The following is a 20,552-nucleotide window of genomic DNA, read 5'->3' as shown; positions in this document are numbered from 1 at the left end:
CTGACACATAATACTACTCTGAACTGACACATTTGAACTGCCTTTAAATATCATGGGGTTTTGATTCAAAGTTTCACATGTATACCTGTGGTAATTATCTGTAACTTCACATAGCTGTTTCATAGCAAGAATTATGATGGGATTTTTCAGAGGTGTCTAGTAAATCAGGAACTAACCCTCCTAATTCAACTTTGGTAGAAGTTAAGAAGATTTATGCTTGTATTTCATGAGGTGCTACTGGAAAATTCATTTTGTAAAGTCACAGAGTTTAGTTCTTTGAAACAGCTTTCTTCTAGTATTTCAGATAAAAGCTTTTGATCTTGAGCAGTCTCTACAAGAGGTGACAGAGAGATATGAGAAAGAAAAGCAAAAGAGGAGAGCTCTACATAACAGCTTAGTTGTAAGTATATTTAATGACTGAGCACTTTCTTTTTTTATTATAATTATGCCTGTAATTTCCTTACCAATAAAAATAATGAATATACTTTTCATGGATATATCATCTCCCCCAGCTGTCTATATACGATGCATTTCTTTGCTGAGGTATGTTTGTCTTACCATAAACCCCACCCCATTCCTTTTACACAAGCATCTTCCAAGTGTACTCCTGCAACATATTGCTCTAAGGAGCATCATCCATTTTGAATAGTGGACAAAAACTGAGTTTCTTCATCTTTTCTCTATATTTGCAGCTTCTGAAATTGTTTTCGAATTCTTAAAATTATCAACTTGAAATTACAAAATGGGCATCTTTCTTTTATTTTTCCAAATATGTCTGTCTGTGTCTTGCTCAGCCATTAGTGATGGTTCACTTGGCATTAATTTTTTCCTTTTTGTGCTTTAACTTTACTCTTCTTCTCCAGCCCCCCAAATGACTAATTTTGGGTTGCCTGATTCAGGACCTGATTTTTAGAAACACAATCCACCTTCAAACAAAATTCTTTTAAGTTTTTCTACCATGGAAAATGAAACTCTTTGTTAAAAAGTACCTTCCAGACTCTGGCTTGTGTTGCAGTTCACTGAAAGGGTAACTGAGGACAATGACAGTTTCCCCAGGGTAGTGGGGAGTTAATGCCAGTAGTCACTAGTCATCACAGGCAAGCTGTTTTCACTCATACAAAGTGAGAAGAACTGATCACCAACAAAAAGGAAGGAAGAACACCAGGTTAGATAAACCGAAGTCTGAAACAGCCTGCAGAGAAAAATCAGTTACTGGTTATGTTGCACATATGAAGTCATGTATGGATACGTAGTGGAGAGGAAAAGGTACAAAATGTTTTATATTCCACATCTTCCTCAGGGCTGGTGGAACAGAAATAGAGTGTGTAATCTTGTCTGTTAATGGAGGTGTCTGAAGAAGCTCAAGTAAAGAGGAAGGAGACTGAAGAGGGGAAAATGGCTCAGATTGAAAGCCTTCCCCACCCCCCCATATAGACTGGAGAGGGCTACACCATTCCAGAGCTCAGAAGAGCTCATACTTCCTCAAGTACTTTCTCCTAACTTCTTAAAGCAAGTAACGTTGATACTGTTCTTCTCTCCACAGAGTCTAAGGTTGTGATGTTGTAGACACCTGCCGCCTTAAACACATTCATGTCTGCTTCACAGATTTCAGTGTGTTTGTCCTCTCCAGCAGTTTGTGTAAAATACATCTTAATATTCTAACCGTAGGAACTGAGAGGAAATATCAGAGTCCACTGCAGGATCCGTCCATTACTACCTTTTGATACTGCTGGGCATTCAATATCACAAGACAGGTAATTTATTTTGGCTGTGTTAGATCTTAGCTGACTCATAATTAATATACAGAGAAAACAATAGTTACATGTACATGAAAACAACAGTGTTCTTGATTTTTTTGCTTTTGTGTGTGTGGAGAGACAACGGTGGTATCATAGAAACTAATTGCTGTTTTCTTTCTCCTGCTAAATTGGCTTTAGCCAATCTCATTCCCTTGTTTAAAAGTATGTCCACCTGAATGGAAAGCCATAGCTGTTCTGCCAAACCAGGATTATCCCTGGCTTGGCAGAAGTAACACAGCTGCAATCAGTTTAGAGTATATTCACTCTCCTATACAAATTTTGGGATATGGTAACGTAATAACTGGCAGAAGTCATGGGTAGAGAAACATGCTCAGCATTACAGTTGTTTTGTGCTGCTATAGAACAGATTTGCTGTCAGCACAAACAGTGGTAATTCTATTTCAGTATAATTTGGCTCGGCATCCCTACTTTATAATACACCTACTGTAACTGAAGTGTCAAAACATTCCAAGACCCAAAAGGAAAAGAGGGATTAGATGCAAGTATGTGCTATAACAAGCTGAATTCTCCATAGATGACTAACATGAAAGAAGGCAGGGACTGAAACATACACAAAGAAAGAAAGAAGGGGCAAACTAGATGGGTGGCTAGAAACCATATGCTTTATCAGTAAATAGCTGATCTGGGGCTTTGTTTTACTTTTACTGGCTGGTAATTCTAAAAGAGTACATTCAGTGTTTTAAAGTTTATTAACTTTTGGAAAATCTTAAAGAAAATATAGAATTGTTTTAATTAAAACAACATCAGAAATAGCAGACGAGAAATTTCAAGGAGCCTGAAGGGGAAGCTTGCAGTAAACTGTGTTTGATATAACTGGGAAGGAGCCCACTCACTGTTTTTGTTGCTGTATGGAATGGTGCAATCAGGTGCTGAATTGCAGTGTGGAACAGAATGAACTGGGGAGAACAAAGAATTGTTAAGACTAACTTTTCTTAATATATCAAAAAGTAATTTAAATAAAACTTAGTTGTAAAACTAAGGACTGATTCTCAAAATGCTTATACACAGGAATGAATTTATACACCTCAGCAATCCCAGTCAGTTTTTGTACTAGTAACAGATGCAAGATCAGGGACAAATACCTAAAATGCGGGTGGTTTTCACATTAATGTTCTAAAGTTAAAGCTAAAAGTTCACATTTACAATTTCAAAATGATATAATGGCTTTCATGTGAATTAGTCTTAATTGGGTTTGTTCTAAATTTCTTTAAGCAGATTATTTTGCTTGATTGCACTTAAATTTGGGGTTTTTTTCACAGCTAACTGTGGTGTTAGTATGTACATGGAGTACAATAATAATGGCAATTCTGAAAAGTACTCTTCAGGCAACGTATATAGTTCACAGGCATTTTGAGTACTGACTTCCTCAGCTAAATGGAACACTTGTGGTTTGAAGGGTACCTTTTTTCCCCTTATTGGCTTTTTTCCTTTTTTTTCTTACAGGCAAAGAACCTTTTCTGAAAAAGTGGCATATGCAGCTGATGATGTGAGTATTTGATGGTGAAATTCAAAAGCTCATTCACAGATACTAGGAAGGAGAAATGAGGGACATGTGAACGATGGGTTTTAAAAAATAATCAGGTACTTTCTTGTCAGTTGGAGTCCAGGAGTCCAGCTTTGATCACCCATGGGTGCAATAGCAGGTGATTCATGCTATTTTCATCCTGACTGTAGTAGTAATAGCTTGGAACTTCTGCTGGTGCAGTCAGCCGTGAACTGGAGGTTGTGTTTGCCACAGACTTCCTGCAGTCAGTCCCTTTGAGCCACTTGTATTTGCTGTAACTACTTCTAAAATTATGTCAGGCTTTTTTTCATTATAGTATTGCAATGCAACTAATGCATTTAGGGGAGAAATATAATATCTCATGAACCAGAACAGCCTACATGGTGCTGCAGTCAATTAAAGTGTCCTGGCTTAGATCCATCAGAGGAAGGAGAACTAGCATTGAGGTTGCAAATCTAGATGACATTCCAGCATTAATTAAGGCCACTACCAAGATACAAAATCTAAAAAGGCACAGTGGTGTGAACTAAGGTCAAAGTATGAACTTGCTTTTTAGTTTTCCTACCTGCCATAGTTCTTAGCTGGCTTCTGTTACTTACGTGGTGATTAGCCAAATGCGCTTCTGTAGTATAGTGCTTAAAATATTGCTGAAGTGACCTACAGTATATTATATGTTTAAATTGTATCTTCATTAGGAAGATGTCACTTGCATAAAGTGGATGCTTAGAGAGACACAGAGAGAGATACGCAATTAGGAAACTAATGGAGCTCATCAGGAGTCAGTTAAAGAGTAAATATGTCAGGAGATAAACCCCAGGGATCTGTAATGGTAGACACAGTATTCTGGATGCAATGACTCATTTATTGTACTATAAAATGCCACGACTGTTTCTGATCTGTTAAATTCTATTGCATAAAGGTGAAATTAGATAATATTTAGGGTTTGGATTATTTTATAGATATCTGATATGTTGTAGTATCTATATGTTTACAGAGTCTGCTTGCTTATGCCAATTTATGATTTTTAGTTTGTATGAAACAGTAACCCAGTAACCTTCAGTATGGTAACCTGTTCTCACGCTTAAAAGTCCTTATGAAAAATTCCAGGAAAACTTGCATGGACTTCATTGCAAAATGAAATTTGCAGGATACTAACTTTTTTGCTGGTTTTGGAAAACACAACATTGTCTTCAAATGTTTCCTTGGTTAGCCTTGACATTTATTTGGTTAAAGTACTTTGTAGTTTTGATCAAACACCTTTAGTCTTTGTGTTAGTTTCATAATATGAAAATTTTTTTAAGAATAAAAATTTGTTTATAAAGTATCCACTTTCAAGAGGGAGGATGAAAGTGTAAGTAACTTCTTAAAAAAACATCAATTTAGACTAGTCTAACAAAAGAAAAGGAAAACAATGTTTATTGCCTACTTATTTTGCTTTAACAACTGAAGATGTTTATGCTTGTGGCTAGGATAACAATGCAATTTTCAGATAAAATTATGGGACTTGATTTGTTATTGAGCTTTTGGTTGCAACACAATCAAGCTCATATTTCTGGAAACAAGTATTTTCCAGGCGAGTAAGATTTAAAGGAAATTTTAGATGAAGGTGAAGGAAGGCTGTCTGTGTAAGAGATGCTGAGTTTATTAATTTTGCTTTTTAGATCATGGCTGTATTTCCAGATTTTTCCCTGGAAATATTTTATATGTGCAACCATAACCAGGCAGTTATCTGCTATGAACATTTTAAACCTAATGTGCATTAGAGTTGCATTTGAGAACCAGAGTCACAGCGCAGCCCAGCATACATGTTGAAACTATGATTTGGATCTTCTGGACCATCTTCAGCTTGATGCTGCTCCTGGATTGGACAGCAGCTCTAGTAATATGCTGATCTGCCATTGATGCTACAACTTTGTCATGTTATAACTAGAATAGGGAAAACATCTGTCTCGTAGTGAAAGACCACAACAGAATTGCAGTTATAAAGTAGGTTTGCTTCTCTCCTGCCAGGAGCTGTGTTAAGACTTCCTCCAGACTGTCTGTAGGTAGGCAGAACTGACACGTGGGCAGAATGGCTGTATACCTTTCTGTGAGACTGAGACTACATGAACTCCATTTAGTCTTTGACTGATTTTTTCTTGTGTTATTTAGAGATTGATATCATTCTGCAAAAGACGTGATCTTTTCTATAATCTTGCTTACTGTGTCTAGAGAATCATTATTACGATTCCAAGTCTAAAAAAGGCTTAGGGTTCTACTAGATGTACAGAAGAGTATTTAATTTCAGGTTTGAGCTAATTTAAGGTTTTTTAAGTTTCTTTTTTGCTTTCTGTGTATACCCAACTCCTCAGCATAACAGTAACAACAGTCTGAGCCCTTCTCCTGAAGCTTGTTATGTGATGGTGGAGAGTGAGTATACAGTACACACCAGGTTGAACTACTCCACACAGGTTAGGACACTAAGTAGCACTGGCATTGTCACCACCTCAGAAAATGAATAGATGAGGTACTGAATGCTCAGACTTTTCTTGGTGGTGACAGGACAAGGAGGAATGGGTGCAAATTGAAATGAGAAGAAGTGAGAAGAAGCTGTCAGTGTAGTCAAACACTGGAACAGGTTGTCCAGAGAGGATGCGGACTCTCCATCTTTGGAGATACTCAAAACCTGAACTGGACATGGTCCTGGGCAACCTGCTGTAACTGACCCTGCTCTGAGCAGGGGCTTGGCCTCAATGATCTGTCTAAGTCCTTTCCCACCTCAACCATTCTGTGATTCTGGTCTAGGATCCCTGCTGCTGCTTTTCTGTAATTTTGTCCATCTCTGGCAGGTGTGCTGTGTGCACATGTGAATATAGGTGTCACGTTTGAATGAGCAGCTATGGTTTTGCCTGGATTCACACCACCAGACGTGCACACTTAAATGAGATGCCTAATCACTCCAGACTCCACTTGTGGTTGCTGAAGAGAAGTAGCCACCTCCAGACGGAAAGTCATTCACCTAAGATTTGAAATAAACTTTAAATATGTTTGTCTGTCTCTATGACTACGTATGCATCTGAGACACCTGCCCTAGCCTAATACCTGAAGTGATATTTGAATCCAATTTCCTTTGGCTCAGAAAAGAAACTGGCTGCCTGTACATAATTAATTCATTTCAAATAATTTTCTGAAAGTTTTCACTTGTGAGTAGTTGAGAAAAAGGAGATGGCGAAGAGGCTACTCTGACTATCAGGGAAGGTGCAAGATTCTGCTGTTTCTTCAAGACAGGACTGGGGAAACATGAATTAATGCAGCCAAGACTCTCCTTTTCCTGGGAGATAATTCTGTAATAGATAGATGGATGCAGCTATAGCAGCTGGAGTCTTTACCACTCCCCAGTTCTTATCACTCCCCAGTTCTTCTCACCATCCCCAGCCAGAGTTTTCTTCCACTGGTGCTTACCCAGTGTGGGGGATCCTTTAAGCTGTCCGTGTCAGCCTCTGTACTGTGTCAGCCAGTTGTACTGGAGTTAACAGTTAAATGTGAGGAGCAGTCACAGTCTCCCTTACACTGCTCTGCTGTGGGGCAGTAGTCTTGGGAACGGGGGCATAATCTTCAGCAGATACACAGTAACAAGAGATAAATTATAATTACCACAGCTGGAGTCCGTGATCATGTCTATATCCACTATTCCATATAAATCACTTTAAATGATTTCGCTGCCTTACTGAATTTCATTTAATGACCTGCTCCCCAGGGTTGGGTGTCAGGGCAGATTGTGACTTTTTGTGAAGTATCCTTTTGTCATTTCCATGGTTCCTATTGCCCTGAAAACTCAGACTGGGAGAATTCTGTGACTCTGGTCTGAAAAATAAGGTTCTTCAGCATTCTTGTGAGACAGCTCTATGGATTTCATAAGCGCTGTTGACAAGGAAACCTGAGGTTCTGTAGGCCAGCAGCTGTGGTGGATATGTTAGGCCATACTGATCTCCTGACAAAGGAAGGTCATTACAAATGCTCGTGTGAAACTTCTGCCTATTAATTGTTTTGTTTCTGTGTTACGCAAATAGAGGTTTTTTCTGTCCCCTTTCTCATCTTAAGGAAAGCTGGTCTGCAAGTAAATTTGGTATCTGAATCAGAAACGTGGTCCATAACCCCCCATGAAGAAGGCCTACAAGGAAGCTGGAGTGAGATTTTTTGCAAGGGCACGTAGTGATAGAACAGGGGGGGATGGCTTTAAACTGGAAGAGGGTAGATTTAGATTGGGTATTAGGAAGAAATTCTTCACTGTGAGGGTGGTGAGGCACTGGCACAAGCTGCCCAGAGCAGCTGGGGATGCCCCATCCCTGGCAGTGTCCAAGGCCAGGCTGGATGGAGCTTGGAGCAGCCTGGTCTAGTGGAAGGTGTCCCTGCCCGTGGCAGGGGGGTTGGAACTGCATGATCTTTAAGGTCCCTTCTAGTCCAAACAATTCTATGATTTTACAATATCCTTTTTCTTTCACCCCCCACCCCTACCCCCTTTCCCCCCCCCCCCCCCTTCCCCCAGAGTCTCTTGGTTATTGATCCTATTAGAATTTCTGTGTCAGGACATTCTGTAGCGAAGTGTCATACTCGCTGTACTGCTGCTAAATTTGCCAGTACTGGGCTGGGTAACACAGCTCATTCTGTAGAGTGAGCTTTGTCATTGTTAGGTTGATAATGACACATGGGCCTTCTCCAAAGAGGAAGAAATACTTATAAACTCCAAACAACAAATTTGATTTTTATTAGCGTTTTGTGTGGTGGACATACTGTGTATGCAATCGTTACTTGCTGAGCTCTTTACGACTTCAGTCTGTGGGAATACTCATTTGAAGGCCATTAGTTCAGCACTCCAAGCTACTTGTGTGAAGCACGGGAGGAATTTCAGCACTCCCATCAAATGCAGTAATGTAACCGCAGATTAGTAAACTAGGAAACCTCCTTGAATTAGATGAAGTATTTTGTGTGCTAGTGAGCTTCCACCCAAATAGTTTTAAACCCCCACTGTTTTTCTCTTCTCTGCAATTAAGCAACATTTGCCACGAGGAGCAGAAGGGCACAGAAGTTGCTATGTAAGGCATGTCAGACTGCTGTGATTATACTCTGGTAATAGTTTAAAGAGCTGCTTACTTATCTGTCAGATTTACAAAACTACTATTCTAGTCCATCTGGAAAGTGGATTGTGGAATTCTAGCAATTGTGCTAGTGCAGCTCTTTCTCACAGTTGTGGACTAGCATGTTGCTCTATGACATGTGCATCTTCTGCTCAGTTCTAAGCACAAATATATATGAAATCAATCTGAAAAGGCACTGTGAAAACTGGCCCTGTAATAAAAAAGGAGGCTCTCTGCCATTTTTTCTACCTGTGATGGCAGTTAGGGAGGCTGGGTTTACTTGCCTATGGCTTTCTAGGCCTATAAGAAGTTCAGGTGAGAGTTTGGATCTTTCTCTTGACTTAATTAAGTGCATATGTTTTCTGTTGGGTGTTTTTTAATAATCTGAATGTGTTTTGAGGTTCTTTCTTGTGGTCTTGCACTATACAGGCTCTAAAGCCTCATGTGTTGGTGACTGCTGGAGATGGGCCTTAGACTTCATGATCCTTAATTACCGCTGTCACCTGGAACATTAGAAATTATAAATATTTCTTTGTGTGTGTGTGCCTGTGATACTAACTGTAAGTATTTTGTTTTTCTCTTAGGAAACTGTCCTTGTAAAGTGTAGTCGTCCTGGTCATACGTCAATAAACAAGACTTTTCAGTTTGAGAGGTGAGTAGCCCTGTGTACCCATCTGAATTGCTGGAAGATTTGTGTAGTGAAAGCTAATTTTTAGTAGGCATTGGTTAGATGTTAATGGAGTTTTTTTGGTTTTGGGTTTTTTTATGTGGTATTCATGTTCTTCCCAGGACAGAATAATACACTTCAGGATATAGATGACACCCTTAGTCTTCCCTCTCAGTGAAGACTACTGATACGCCCACGTTTGAAACCTCCGTAGAGACTTACTTGACCCTCTTCACAGTCTAAGTAGCTCTCACAATCCTTGCAACATGTTGTGAGATAGCAAAGTATTAGCCACATTTTAAAAGTAAGGAAGTGATGTTTGCCTTTCAATACTTAAAAGGAGCTTATAAGAAACACGGGGGCAAACTTTTTAGTAGGGCCTGTTGTGATAGGACAAGGGGTAATGGTTTTAAACTAAAAGACAGTAGATTTAGATTAGATATAAGGAAAAAAAATTTTACAGTGAGGGTGGTAAAACGCTGTAACAGGTTGCCCGGAGAGGTAGTAGATCCCCCATCCCTGCAACATTCAGGGTCAGGTTGGATGGGGCTCTGAGCAACCTGATCTAGTTGAAGGTGTTACTGCTCATTGCAGCGGGGTTGGACTAGCTGACCTTTAAAGGTCCCTTCTGACCCAAACTATTGTATGATTCTGTGAATTGAGGTGGATTGCACAACTTCAGCATTAGACATACAGCATGACTGAGCCAGAAACTGGACTGCAGACTTGTAAGACTTGATGTACAGCCATGCTACTTTTAACCTAGAGTTAAAATGGTCTGAGCATAGACAGTAGGGTAGCGCAATATAAATCAGTGCTTCACAAGGGAAGGGCTGTAGTGTGACTACTTTTCTTATTAGATGCTCAAGAATCCACGTAGACAAGAGAGATTTTTTAATGCACCAGCTGTGATAAGGGTTTTAATTGGTGTTTGTGCCTTACAGGACAGCAGAGAGTCAGTCCGCAAGACAGAAAACTGCAGGGGGTCAGGCTGAAAGGTGCCTTATGTTCTTTCAGAATGGAGCTGACCTCTGAGAACAGGAACAAAGAGATAAATGGGATCGAATGATGTCTCTGTAAATGAAAAAATACAAAATTTTGCCCCATACATTTTTCTAATGCATACTTTGCATGTATATGTTGCAGTGACTTCTTCAGTAGGCTCTACCTTGAACCGTGTTTCAAACCCCTCTGGAAACAGAACATGAGGACAATTTTATGGTTCCTTGCTTGAAGGCACAACTTGATTAAAACTCAAATGTATCCAACATGAATTATCTGTCCTGGTTTAAACTTACGGTCTGAGCCTGTTTAGCCCAAACTGCTGTAGGGTTGCTAAACATTGCCAGTCATTCACTCTTTGCTTGAGGCATCCTTCTAAGATGCTGCCTTTTCCTACTCACAAAGACTGAGGACTGCTTTTCTGTAGGCCACCAAACAAGTGAAAATTCCTGAGATAATGCAGTTCTTGGGGAAGCTTTACTGACCCCATAGGTTATAGGACTCCTTTGATACAAGGCATATGAGATCTGTCAAGGTATATGGCCCCCATGCATGTCTGCTAAGCTACTCGAAATAATTCTTTTCACCCTCCAGCTATAGCTAACAGAGCGATACCAGCTCAAGTAAATGCAGAATAATACTGCAATTCAACTCTGTAGAGCAACACAGTTAATGGTATTGACATAGGACTCCAGAGGTGCTGTGACTCTGGACATGTGGTATAGATCCTGATAATCAGGAAAAGGGTTAAAAAAAATGTAACCCCCCCCAGAGAATGCAGTTCTTGGGAATGTTTTTTTAGTGTCCCAGCACAGCTCTTTTTTATAAACAGAAGAGCATATGGTTCTTATGAACTCAAAAATGTTTATTTTTTTAGCAATGTTTTATGGAACTAATAAATGTCAAAATATTTGATTTCAGCTCAGGAACAAAATTCCAGCTTTCAGCATGTTATGCTTTTATAATTTTATTGGCGAATCAGTTAGCAAAATAAAAATCTCAGAATTTTCAAGGTGAAATTAACATTAATCACTACACAGGGACAAATCTGTCATCATTCTGGTAAAAATACACAGGCTTACAGAAAGAGATTCTCTGGATTTGCTGCATCTTTCATGGTCTCAGGTAGCTAATTAAGTGGGTGTCCATGCTTCAGTCAGTGCTGTGATTACAGTGTAGCACAAGCTATTTCAAGCAAACCTTAAACTACTTCATTTGGGTACTGGTAGCATTTGAACCACAGCAGCTAAGCAGAGGTAGTAAAACCCTTTTAGGAAGTTGAGTAAATATTTGGAGTAGTTACTGTAACGTGGAGCCCTGTGCCTTTCCTCCAAATGGCTACCAGAATCTGACCCTGACATAGCTATTAGCGATGGCTGTACTACTTTGCAGTGCAGACTACTAAGAGTGGTTGATTCTAGCCCTGATTGTAGTCGATAGCAATCTGTTTGCTTTATTAGACAGCAAAACCCATCAACAGCAAGTGAAGACAATATGAATGTTCTGGTCTTTAAAGTGCCTTTTTAAGTTGGTTTTTTTTTTCATGTAGTAACTCTGATATTTTGATATGTTAAGAAAAAATACCATTTAAACACACACTGAGTTAGAGGCCTGGTTAGTTGAGATGGAGGACTTGGTGTTAATGAATATTTCATCAATTGCAGATGATAAATGAAGCAGAGAAAAGTGTTTGGAAGTGCTGTTGCTCTCTTATATTGACCTTGCAGATGTGATGTGCGATGTTTACTGAAGCACATGTGTGTATGCATGCAAAGCAAGGATGGAGTATTGCTATTCAGTGCCTGTGTCCTCCCAGTATGAACTGTGCCACATCTCTGCATATTTGTTGGTTTCTCAGTGTAGTATGACAGCACATCAGTGGAATGGCAAGACAAGCAGTATTTGTCCATCAAGCCAGACAAGTGCTCGTTTCCTGATTAAAGAGAGTACATTTTTGTGCAACTTACAATTAGTCTGTAGAACACATTGCCACAGGATGTTACTTCAGGCCAAGAATTCAGCAAGATGCAAAAAGAAATTGAATGCTAATTCTAATAATATTTTTTTTAAACAGAAAATCAAATCATATTTCAGTTTTGAGGCCAGTTTACAGCTTTTAAGGATTAGGATGAGCCACAGAGATTAATTACTGTCTCCAGGCACTAGTGTTTCCTGCTCCTTCCTCTGGCTATTTTCATGAACAAAATGTTGACCTAAGTGGATTGGCTCTAATTTGGTATCTGTTTGTCAGTGATCCTGCTGTACAGTCTTATTTATGGAGAACATGAATACAAAGATCTACATTTGTACAGGTTATAGACTGTATTGGGCAGATCATGGTCAAATATGCAAAGAGGCTTGAGTAAATGCTAAAGAGCACACTATGTCTTCATTCAGTTAAACTTGCTGTATCATATACAAGCTGTGAGATACTGCTAAGTGAAGTGTACTAGAATACTGTATACACGGGGAAGTGACTATGCTTTGTAATGTTTACTGCTACCAAAATTCCTGGGTTTACTTAGTTGTTTTGCTATAAGCTATAAAGAACATACATCACTCATTGGAAAACAGAGCTAAGCAAACAAAAAGAAAATAACCCCACACAACAGAAGGATATCAGAAAGGGAATCTTTTTCCAAAGATAAACATTCATACCTCAAATACGCAAGTGTGGCTAATGACATTCTTGTTTTAGATTCTGTTCATCTTGTATAAACAGTGCTTGCTGTAGGCTGTAATCTTGGGGAGGATGATGTTTTTGCTGTGCTAGAGAAGGAATGAATGAGTTAGGATGTCCATGTTTTACAATCAGAATTTCCTCCCTTTGATAATTCCTGTTTTCAGGTCCTAATTTTATGTTGTATAAACTTGGTAGTTGAAAGGGTTGAAGCGAAAATTTCTTTGAAGACCCCGGTGTTAGCTTATTTTTCCTTGAATTTGAAAAACATATGCAGTTGTTTTAGCCATCATTGTTTTGGCCCAGGGATTGTACTATTGCTGTTTTCTAAGAGGTGGAATAACTCATTCAATTTAATTGTCTTTCATTCTGTTTAAAAATTAGTCTGAAAACCTCATCACAATGTAAAAGAAAGTTGTTGTCTGTTGTCCCCGTACCCCCCAGTGAGCAGCGTTTATTTCAGAGTAGATCGTTCAGCAGGGGTGGAGTTGGAAATACTTTAGGCTAATGCTGCCCACAAAGACAGGGTATCTTTCAACATTGCCCTCAGGGACCTTCTAATTTCTGCTCTGCCACTGACCCTTCTGGGACAAGTCCCGAGACAACTTTGCAGCCTCTGTACCTCTGGGTTTGTTTTTTCCCCAAACCTTATCTACATCTAAAGGGAAGTACAACCTGACCACTCCCTTCCTTAGCCTGACATAAAGGATACACAAGTAGCAGGGATATTTCACAGTCTGGTAGGTGGGAGAAGGCAACAGGCATCTGGGACAGCCTGGAAAAGGACACTGTCTGCCAGGGGCAGGCAGGAGGGTTAGGATGAACGCAGAGAGCCACAAGTGTACACCTGTGGGCGTTCCCTCTAGCACAGGAAACAGCCACTTCCAAAAAGTCGGCGGGAACCTTGGAGTTCTAATTTTCAGTTCTCTGACATAGAAATGTCAGCAGGTCACAAGTTTTATGTCACTAGCCTACATTTTCCCTGGTTTGTGTTCATGTACTGTTACAACATATATATTTTTTCTTCAGTTAATCATTGTACTTTGCTCCTCAGAGTTTACAATGCTTCGGAGTCTCAAGACACAGTATTTGCAGATGTGGCCCCTTTGCTAACATCTCTTCTTGATGGGTAAGTTAAAACTGGGAGTAAGAAAGCTAAAGTGCAATAATATTCTGAAATCCATCGATTAAAAAAAAAATTACTTACTAGTAGTGGTTCTGTCCAGTTTTATGGGTTTGCAGTTCCATTTTCCTGTTTGCTTTCTACTCCACACCAAGTGAATGTTGTTTCCCCATATAAACAGTGAAAACACTATTTTCAAAATTTAGCAGAGCAGACAAATTTGGAAAAAAAAAAAAGTGGTTTTTTGTGTGTCTGGTCTCCTCCTGGCAAACAAGCATTTCTTGTAATGGAGGTTACTATCTTTTTCTTTGTGTTTTTGTAGGTTATGCTTTATAACTGTTTTTCAGTTGCAGACATGGTATGATACACCTTTTCCTACAGTGTGTTCATACATGAAAGGCCCGCCAGGGCCACTCTCTGATCATCTGCTCTGTTTTTGTCTATAGCATAGGCCATAAGAGGTCATATGATCAGTTCCTGGGTGAGCCAGAGCTGAGCATCCTCAGTCATAGCTTTAATGCTTCTTCAGGTGCTGGGGTTAAAACAGAATTCTGGTTTGAATACAGAACTGATAGGTGGCAAGCACTAACAAATAATGTGATTACTTCTAGCCACTTAAGTTCGTGAAGTGTGATTTTTCATTTATAGCAGGGCCAACACTAAGCTACTCTTGCTAAGAAGCCTTGAAGTGCATATTGTTATAATCTTTGAGGCTTGAACTGAGATTTATACACGACTTCCTTACTGCTTCTTTCTCATTCCCGCTCCAGTCCCACTCAGTTATAGATAGTTGTTGTAGAGCTGTCATGGACCTTTCCCTCCCTGTGGAGGTAAAGACGGTCCCTTTCCATCCACAGTGGCCTAGCTGAACGTGGCAATCCTTCTTCCTGGCAGTCTGTGCACTGAAGTTTCCTTTTCTTAAAAGCAGCCTATGAGAGGTACGTCAGGATACTGGGAATATTGGGAAATCCTAGCCATCCCTTTACACATGCCACAGAGGGCCCCACAACGGCTACCTGGGCTAAGGGAAGTCCTATATGGCATTATTCTAGTTTACCAAGGATGAGTAACCAGAGCTGAGCAACCTATGGACCACTAGGTTGGAGGAGTTTGAAGAAGTCTTTATAACCGTTGTTTTTTCCCTACTTTTCCTTTTGCAATGAACATAACTTTGCTTTGGCTCAATATGTCACTTATTTATCATCAAACATACCTGATCTGTACCTTGATCCACTGTACTTCACACTTGCTAATTTCCACATTGGGACAATCCTGTCCTAAATGCTAGCATTTTTATATTCAGTTAGGAGATGTTCTGTTATTGAAAAAAAGGCCTGTCTTGTTCTTCCAGAAGTGCCATTTAAACAGAAGCAGATTTTCAGGGAAGGCGAGGCTGTGCATACTCACCATGTTTCTCAGCTGCCTTCCCGTTGTAAATGGGAAACAGACATACTTAGTCTGAACCTCGAACCTCTTTGCTGCTCCTGATTGTTTTAGTCTGGGCTCCAAAGTGGTCTGTAAACAACGTTAGCTTAAGTAGAAAGGAGCATTATGCTCCTTTTCTTTATTTGTTCTTTATTTTTCTTTCCTAATGAATTGTTTCATTTTTCAGTATAAATATACGGGAAGAAAGGATTGTTCCATATGCAAAACAGACAAAGTACAGCAGGCTTCAAAGTTTACAGTTAGCCATACAGGGCCAGCAAGGGAGCAAGATAACATTTCTTTACAGCATTGAAGAATCAAACTTGTTTATTTATTTTAAAGAATACATTTCTCCTCCTTTGATTTCCTTTAACAGTGTTCTCTCCTGGTGATAACTGTGCTATACTGAACACCCACAATTTTTAGGAGAGAAATGCTATGAAACCATTGGTATTCTAGCTTGATAGTAAGAGCTTTTCTAAACAAGAATATAACTAATGAAGCATAGTGGAGAGAGAGAGATATCAGGGCACACAGGTGAATCAGAGTCTGAAATTTTCAAGATTGCTCTATTTGAAACCCTTATGTTGGAACCAGAACACCAACAAAGTAAACTAAGTAAATGTAGACTAGTCTTCTGCTTGTCTTTTTTGAATCACCCAGCAATTCGTTCTCTCCTGTGCTTATGTAGATACGATACTGTTTCCATAGGTCATCTGGGCTTACTGAAATACTGTTTTGGCTTTGGCAGAGAAGTTATCACTGATTGATACCCGATTTGTGTCCCTATCTTTCAGTGTTACAAGCACCTGTCTTCTTCTAATCATACCATTCAGACCTTGCCAGAACCGTTTTAACCATGATGCTTACTGTCTAACAAGTAACAATCAAGGAAAATTTGAATAGCTGGACTATATGAAAGTTTGAGAGACTTCTAAAAAGACTTCCGTTCTGTTTTTCCTAAGGAAAACTACAACTTTCAAACTTCTGGCTTTCTTTTTGGTTCCAAAGATCTCTTTGCTTTTGAAGTTTGACTAAAAGTCTCAATAAGCTACGGGCTGGCCAGGCAGTGTGTGTTAGGGGTGAATTGTGAAAACTGCTCATTGTTAACCTAGCTGAAAACTATCAATATTAGTGGGAGCTTTCCCACCGACATAAATACAAGTAGAGTTATGTCAGCACTGAATACCTGGAGAAATCCCTTGTTTCAGATTTACAGCCCTAATTTCTAGCACATTTCATTTTGCTGTAGTGCTCTTTATTTTCAGTTACAGTTATCTCCTTCACTTCATCAAATCTATGATAGACTTCTATTTTATACTCTGCATCCTGAAATGTGGAGGGAGCTTACTATAGGTTCACTGACTGCAACTTTGACTTCACATCCCCAGAGGGGTACCCAGGTATTTGCTTATACATTGCTTATCAGCCCATGTTTCTTTCTATCAAGAGAAAGCTTTCTAAATAATCCTCCAAAAATAATTGCTTCTAGGCATGTTTAATATGCGAAAAATCGCTACACATATATTTCTCTTCAGTGGCTGTGTTAAATATTTCATGACTTGAAACCATAAATTTAAAACAATTAGATGAGGGGTGTTCATTGAAATATGCTGGCATGTGCTTGAAACAACATTTTTGATATGAGGAAAAGCATCGGATAACCAAAAGCAGCTGTTCAGGTCTGCCCACAGAGGAGGTAGCTTAGGCAGTGAAATTTTACTCCCTGGCAGAAGAGGAGCAAGCCCATTCTTGCAGCTCTCTAGTAGAACAGAAATTCTAGCATACTGCAAAGCACTCCTCATGTATGGAGATTCTGTTGTGTCTCTGAACAGACAAAATAGTCCAGGGAAGAAGCAGTCCTGTCAGCATAACTGCAGGTCTTCCAAGAGCTTTTGCTGGCACAGTTCTGTGGCCAACACCAATGTGCTGGCAGGTGCTGCAGAGCAGATGCAGCTGAGTAGGGACAATCCTTCAGCTGCACAGTGCAGTGTTGGTCCTCAATACAAAATGGTACTGTGGCTGGCTATGTTTGTATCTGCCCACTTGCTTTGCTTAAGACGTTGACTTAGATCCAACTACATTAGAAACACGCTTACTGGATAGGATTCATCCATCTAAATCCAGATCCCTGTGGCACAGACACAGCACAGCACACAGCTGTGGCCTCTTTTATTATTATTTTTGGTGCAGAGAAACAGGCGTTGTCAGAGTTCTGTTCTTTAGATGTATTTTACATGTCTACTAAAGATGATGAATTGTATTTCATAGGTGCCTGTACCTCTGCGGTGACATTGTACATTTTCACCTCCTACAAGTCCATATCAGAGCAGTTCCTACCACCTTTATTCCAGAGTAGTCTTTGTGTGTATGCTTATACTGAGCTAATACATTTGGTTTAAAATTTGTGCCTCTTATTATTAGGGCTTTCTTATCTCTTCCAGTGACTGAGGGCTATGACTGATGAGCCTGCCTGAAAAAGACTACCAGAGCTGAAGAGTTCCCAGCTGTTAAGCTGTTCCCAGTTGTTAAGATATTAGTGCTGTGGTTTGCAGCGTAGCACTCTTAAGGCAAATCAAACCCAGCGATGGTTTACTTTAAAATGCTGTATTGTAAACTGCAGTGGTTCAGGAGCTGATTAACAAGCAGCTCAGTAGTGCATGAACTGGCAACTGGGCAGACAGGAGGTCTAACCTCATCAGTCATTCCAAGCTAAACATCCCTTAAACTCTGCTTAAAAAATAAAATCTGTTTAGACAGTGTTATGAGCAGTACTTTAATTTCTGTCAGATTGTGAGATCTCCAGAAAGAAATCTGCAGGGGCAGTGTATTTGGGTTTTGTTTCAGCTTGTGTTCCCAAACTGTTGTAGATTTGACTTGCCACCTAACAATCGCATTTAGTAATGGTAAACCAAATGAAGCCTCTTTTAAATTTCAGGTACAATGTGTGTATCATGGCTTATGGGCAGACTGGAAGTGGGAAGACATACACGATGTTGGGACCACAGTTAGAGGAGAACTTTCCATTCTCCATAGAAGACGAATCAGAACTTGGAATTATTCCTCGAGCTACTCAAGAAGTGTTCAGGTAACAACTAAGTAAAGGCTCGTGTCAGTGGCAGTCACCTCAAATTTTACAGAAGGGATGAAATAATGTATGTTTGTAATGTACTTACCGTTACAGATTTCAGCTGCACAATGATTATTTATAGCTTCTCTGACTGCCATTCAATATTTGAGTTTCGATACAGATTTCTAGTTTCTTTCCTGCTTAGTCTGATTTGCTAAGAAAATGAGATTATGCAGTCTTGCTGTGTGCTATCTGTCTGTGCCTTTCAGACTCCTAATTTTGAAAATGTTTCAGGCATAGCTGTGGGAGTCCAAAGATAACTAAGTTCTTACAAGTCTTGTGAAAATTGACAATTGGAATAGATGAAGAGGATCCAGATCAGAACCCAGTCTCCAAGAAGAACGATAGTAGAATTTTTAACCACAATCTGTTCTTGCTTTGAGAATTCTTAGATTTTTTTTAGTTGAACCTAATGCATGATTTGAACTGATAACGCTGCTATGTTGTAATAGAAGAGCCATTAGAGGTTTTTCCAGCTAAGCCTATTTCTTCTGGAGAAGGGTGTAAGGTAAATCCAAGACCCAATTTTGTACCAGAATAAATGTCTAACTGTAAATACTCTCCTGAATAGACAAGCCCTTAATTTATGGATTTTCTGAGGCTGTGGACAGATAAGCTCTTACAGGTCTAGCTGGGCAGTTTACCATCTCTGCCTGTTCATTGCGTGCACTCTGCCCGAGTATATCATACCTTGAGCTCTGAACGCAATAACGTCCACCAGGGAAATGGTATTAAAAAAACATGAGGAAGGAGGGAGGTTAATGGAGAAAACCAGTTTAAGCTGGCATAGCTGTTTGGAAATCCATATATTCTGATTATTCAGCTTAACATTAGCATGTGGATGAGGCAAAGCCATGGCTGTGGATATTTAATAAGCACTTTTATCAGACTGTAATAAGGTTACAATTAAGGAATAGATCTTTATTTACAGACTGTTCACTTGGGGTTTGATTTCAACATTTTTTGGCTTTTTTCTTCTTTTCTTTTTCTATTTTTATTCTCCAGGCTTATTTCTGAAAAGCCATCAGGAAGTTACTGGGTTGAGGTTTCTGTTGTTGAAGTGTATAATAATGAAATTTTTGATCTTCTGGCCAAAGACAGTTGTGGAAAAGTATTTGGCGTCAAACGTGATGTTGTCACAAACAGAGAAGGAAAGAGCGATGTTCCGTTGCTTACACATGAGTAAGTACACAATTTAATCCTTACCATCCAATATATGCAATATATAGCTGTCACAAAACTGCATTATAGGCACCAGTTATCACTTTTGAACAATGAGTCCTTACCATATGCAGAAGAACAGTTTTCACTGTTTCCATTAGCTCAGTCTGTAAGACTTCAGCTGGCTGCAAATGTCAAAATACTTCCAGAAATAACAGTACAATTAGTTTGGGTTATACTTCTGTGTTAAGCACCTTCCACTCAGAATGCCTGAAGATAACTGTGTATTTTGTTATTGCTGAATCTATGGCATCTTGTCAGCTGTAGAAAAAGAAGGGTTAACCCAGACAGAAAGCACTTGCCTTCAGTCTTACTAAATTATAAAATTTACAGATGATAATAGAAATGTATGTACTACTACTAAATTTTTAAGCAGCTGTACAGTGTTAGTTTTCCCTACATGCATTGGAGTTAAAAATTAAATAATTTAAAAAGAATAAGACTTTAAGTGATCTTACCGTATAAACAGCAATCTTACACTGCTTAGTATTCTGTTTTCATAACTGGAGGCATTAAAGTGGGAATTGATTTGCTGGCATTTCAACGTGTAGTTCTTGAAAATCCATTTTTTTCAAACTAAAATCTAAGAAGTAGCTAAGCTTCTACCCATTCAGTTTTAAGATGTTTACCTTCCCAGCGTTGGTGTATAGTAAGTGTGATTCTTTACACATCTTGCAGTGCAGGAAGAGCTAAGGTATTAAGGCTACAGCTATACTAATTTTAATGCCTTCTTATACTTACTAAGCATTACAAAGGCTTGTTGTAGTACACATGGCAATGATTTTTGGTGTTACGTATATGTAGTACACAAAGCAAATTATTTATATTTCTTGTTATATATGAAACATCTTGACTAATTAGCTGAT

General features: G+C 39.3%; 1 protein-coding gene across 2 annotated transcripts in view; it reads left to right on the top strand.

The window, feature by feature from the left end:
• The window catches only part of KIF25 (kinesin family member 25), a 43,368-nt gene that overhangs the window by 11,662 nt on the left and 11,154 nt on the right, over positions 1-20,552 (top strand). For both annotated transcript variants that reach the window (XM_055713132.1, XM_055713133.1), the window contains exons 5-11: positions 297-400; positions 1,669-1,754; positions 3,264-3,306; positions 9,023-9,090; positions 13,842-13,916; positions 18,274-18,423; positions 19,471-19,647. In XM_055713132.1, coding sequence (XP_055569107.1) covers positions 297-400; positions 1,669-1,754; positions 3,264-3,306; positions 9,023-9,090; positions 13,842-13,916; positions 18,274-18,423; positions 19,471-19,647 — 703 coding nt within the window. The remainder of the gene's footprint in view (positions 1-296; positions 401-1,668; positions 1,755-3,263; positions 3,307-9,022; positions 9,091-13,841; positions 13,917-18,273; positions 18,424-19,470; positions 19,648-20,552) is intronic.

This window comes from Falco cherrug, chromosome 6, assembly GCF_023634085.1.
Source record: "Falco cherrug isolate bFalChe1 chromosome 6, bFalChe1.pri, whole genome shotgun sequence".
Lineage (NCBI taxonomy): Eukaryota > Metazoa > Chordata > Aves > Falconiformes > Falconidae > Falco > Falco cherrug.
This window is presented reverse-complemented; position numbering and strand designations above follow the sequence as displayed.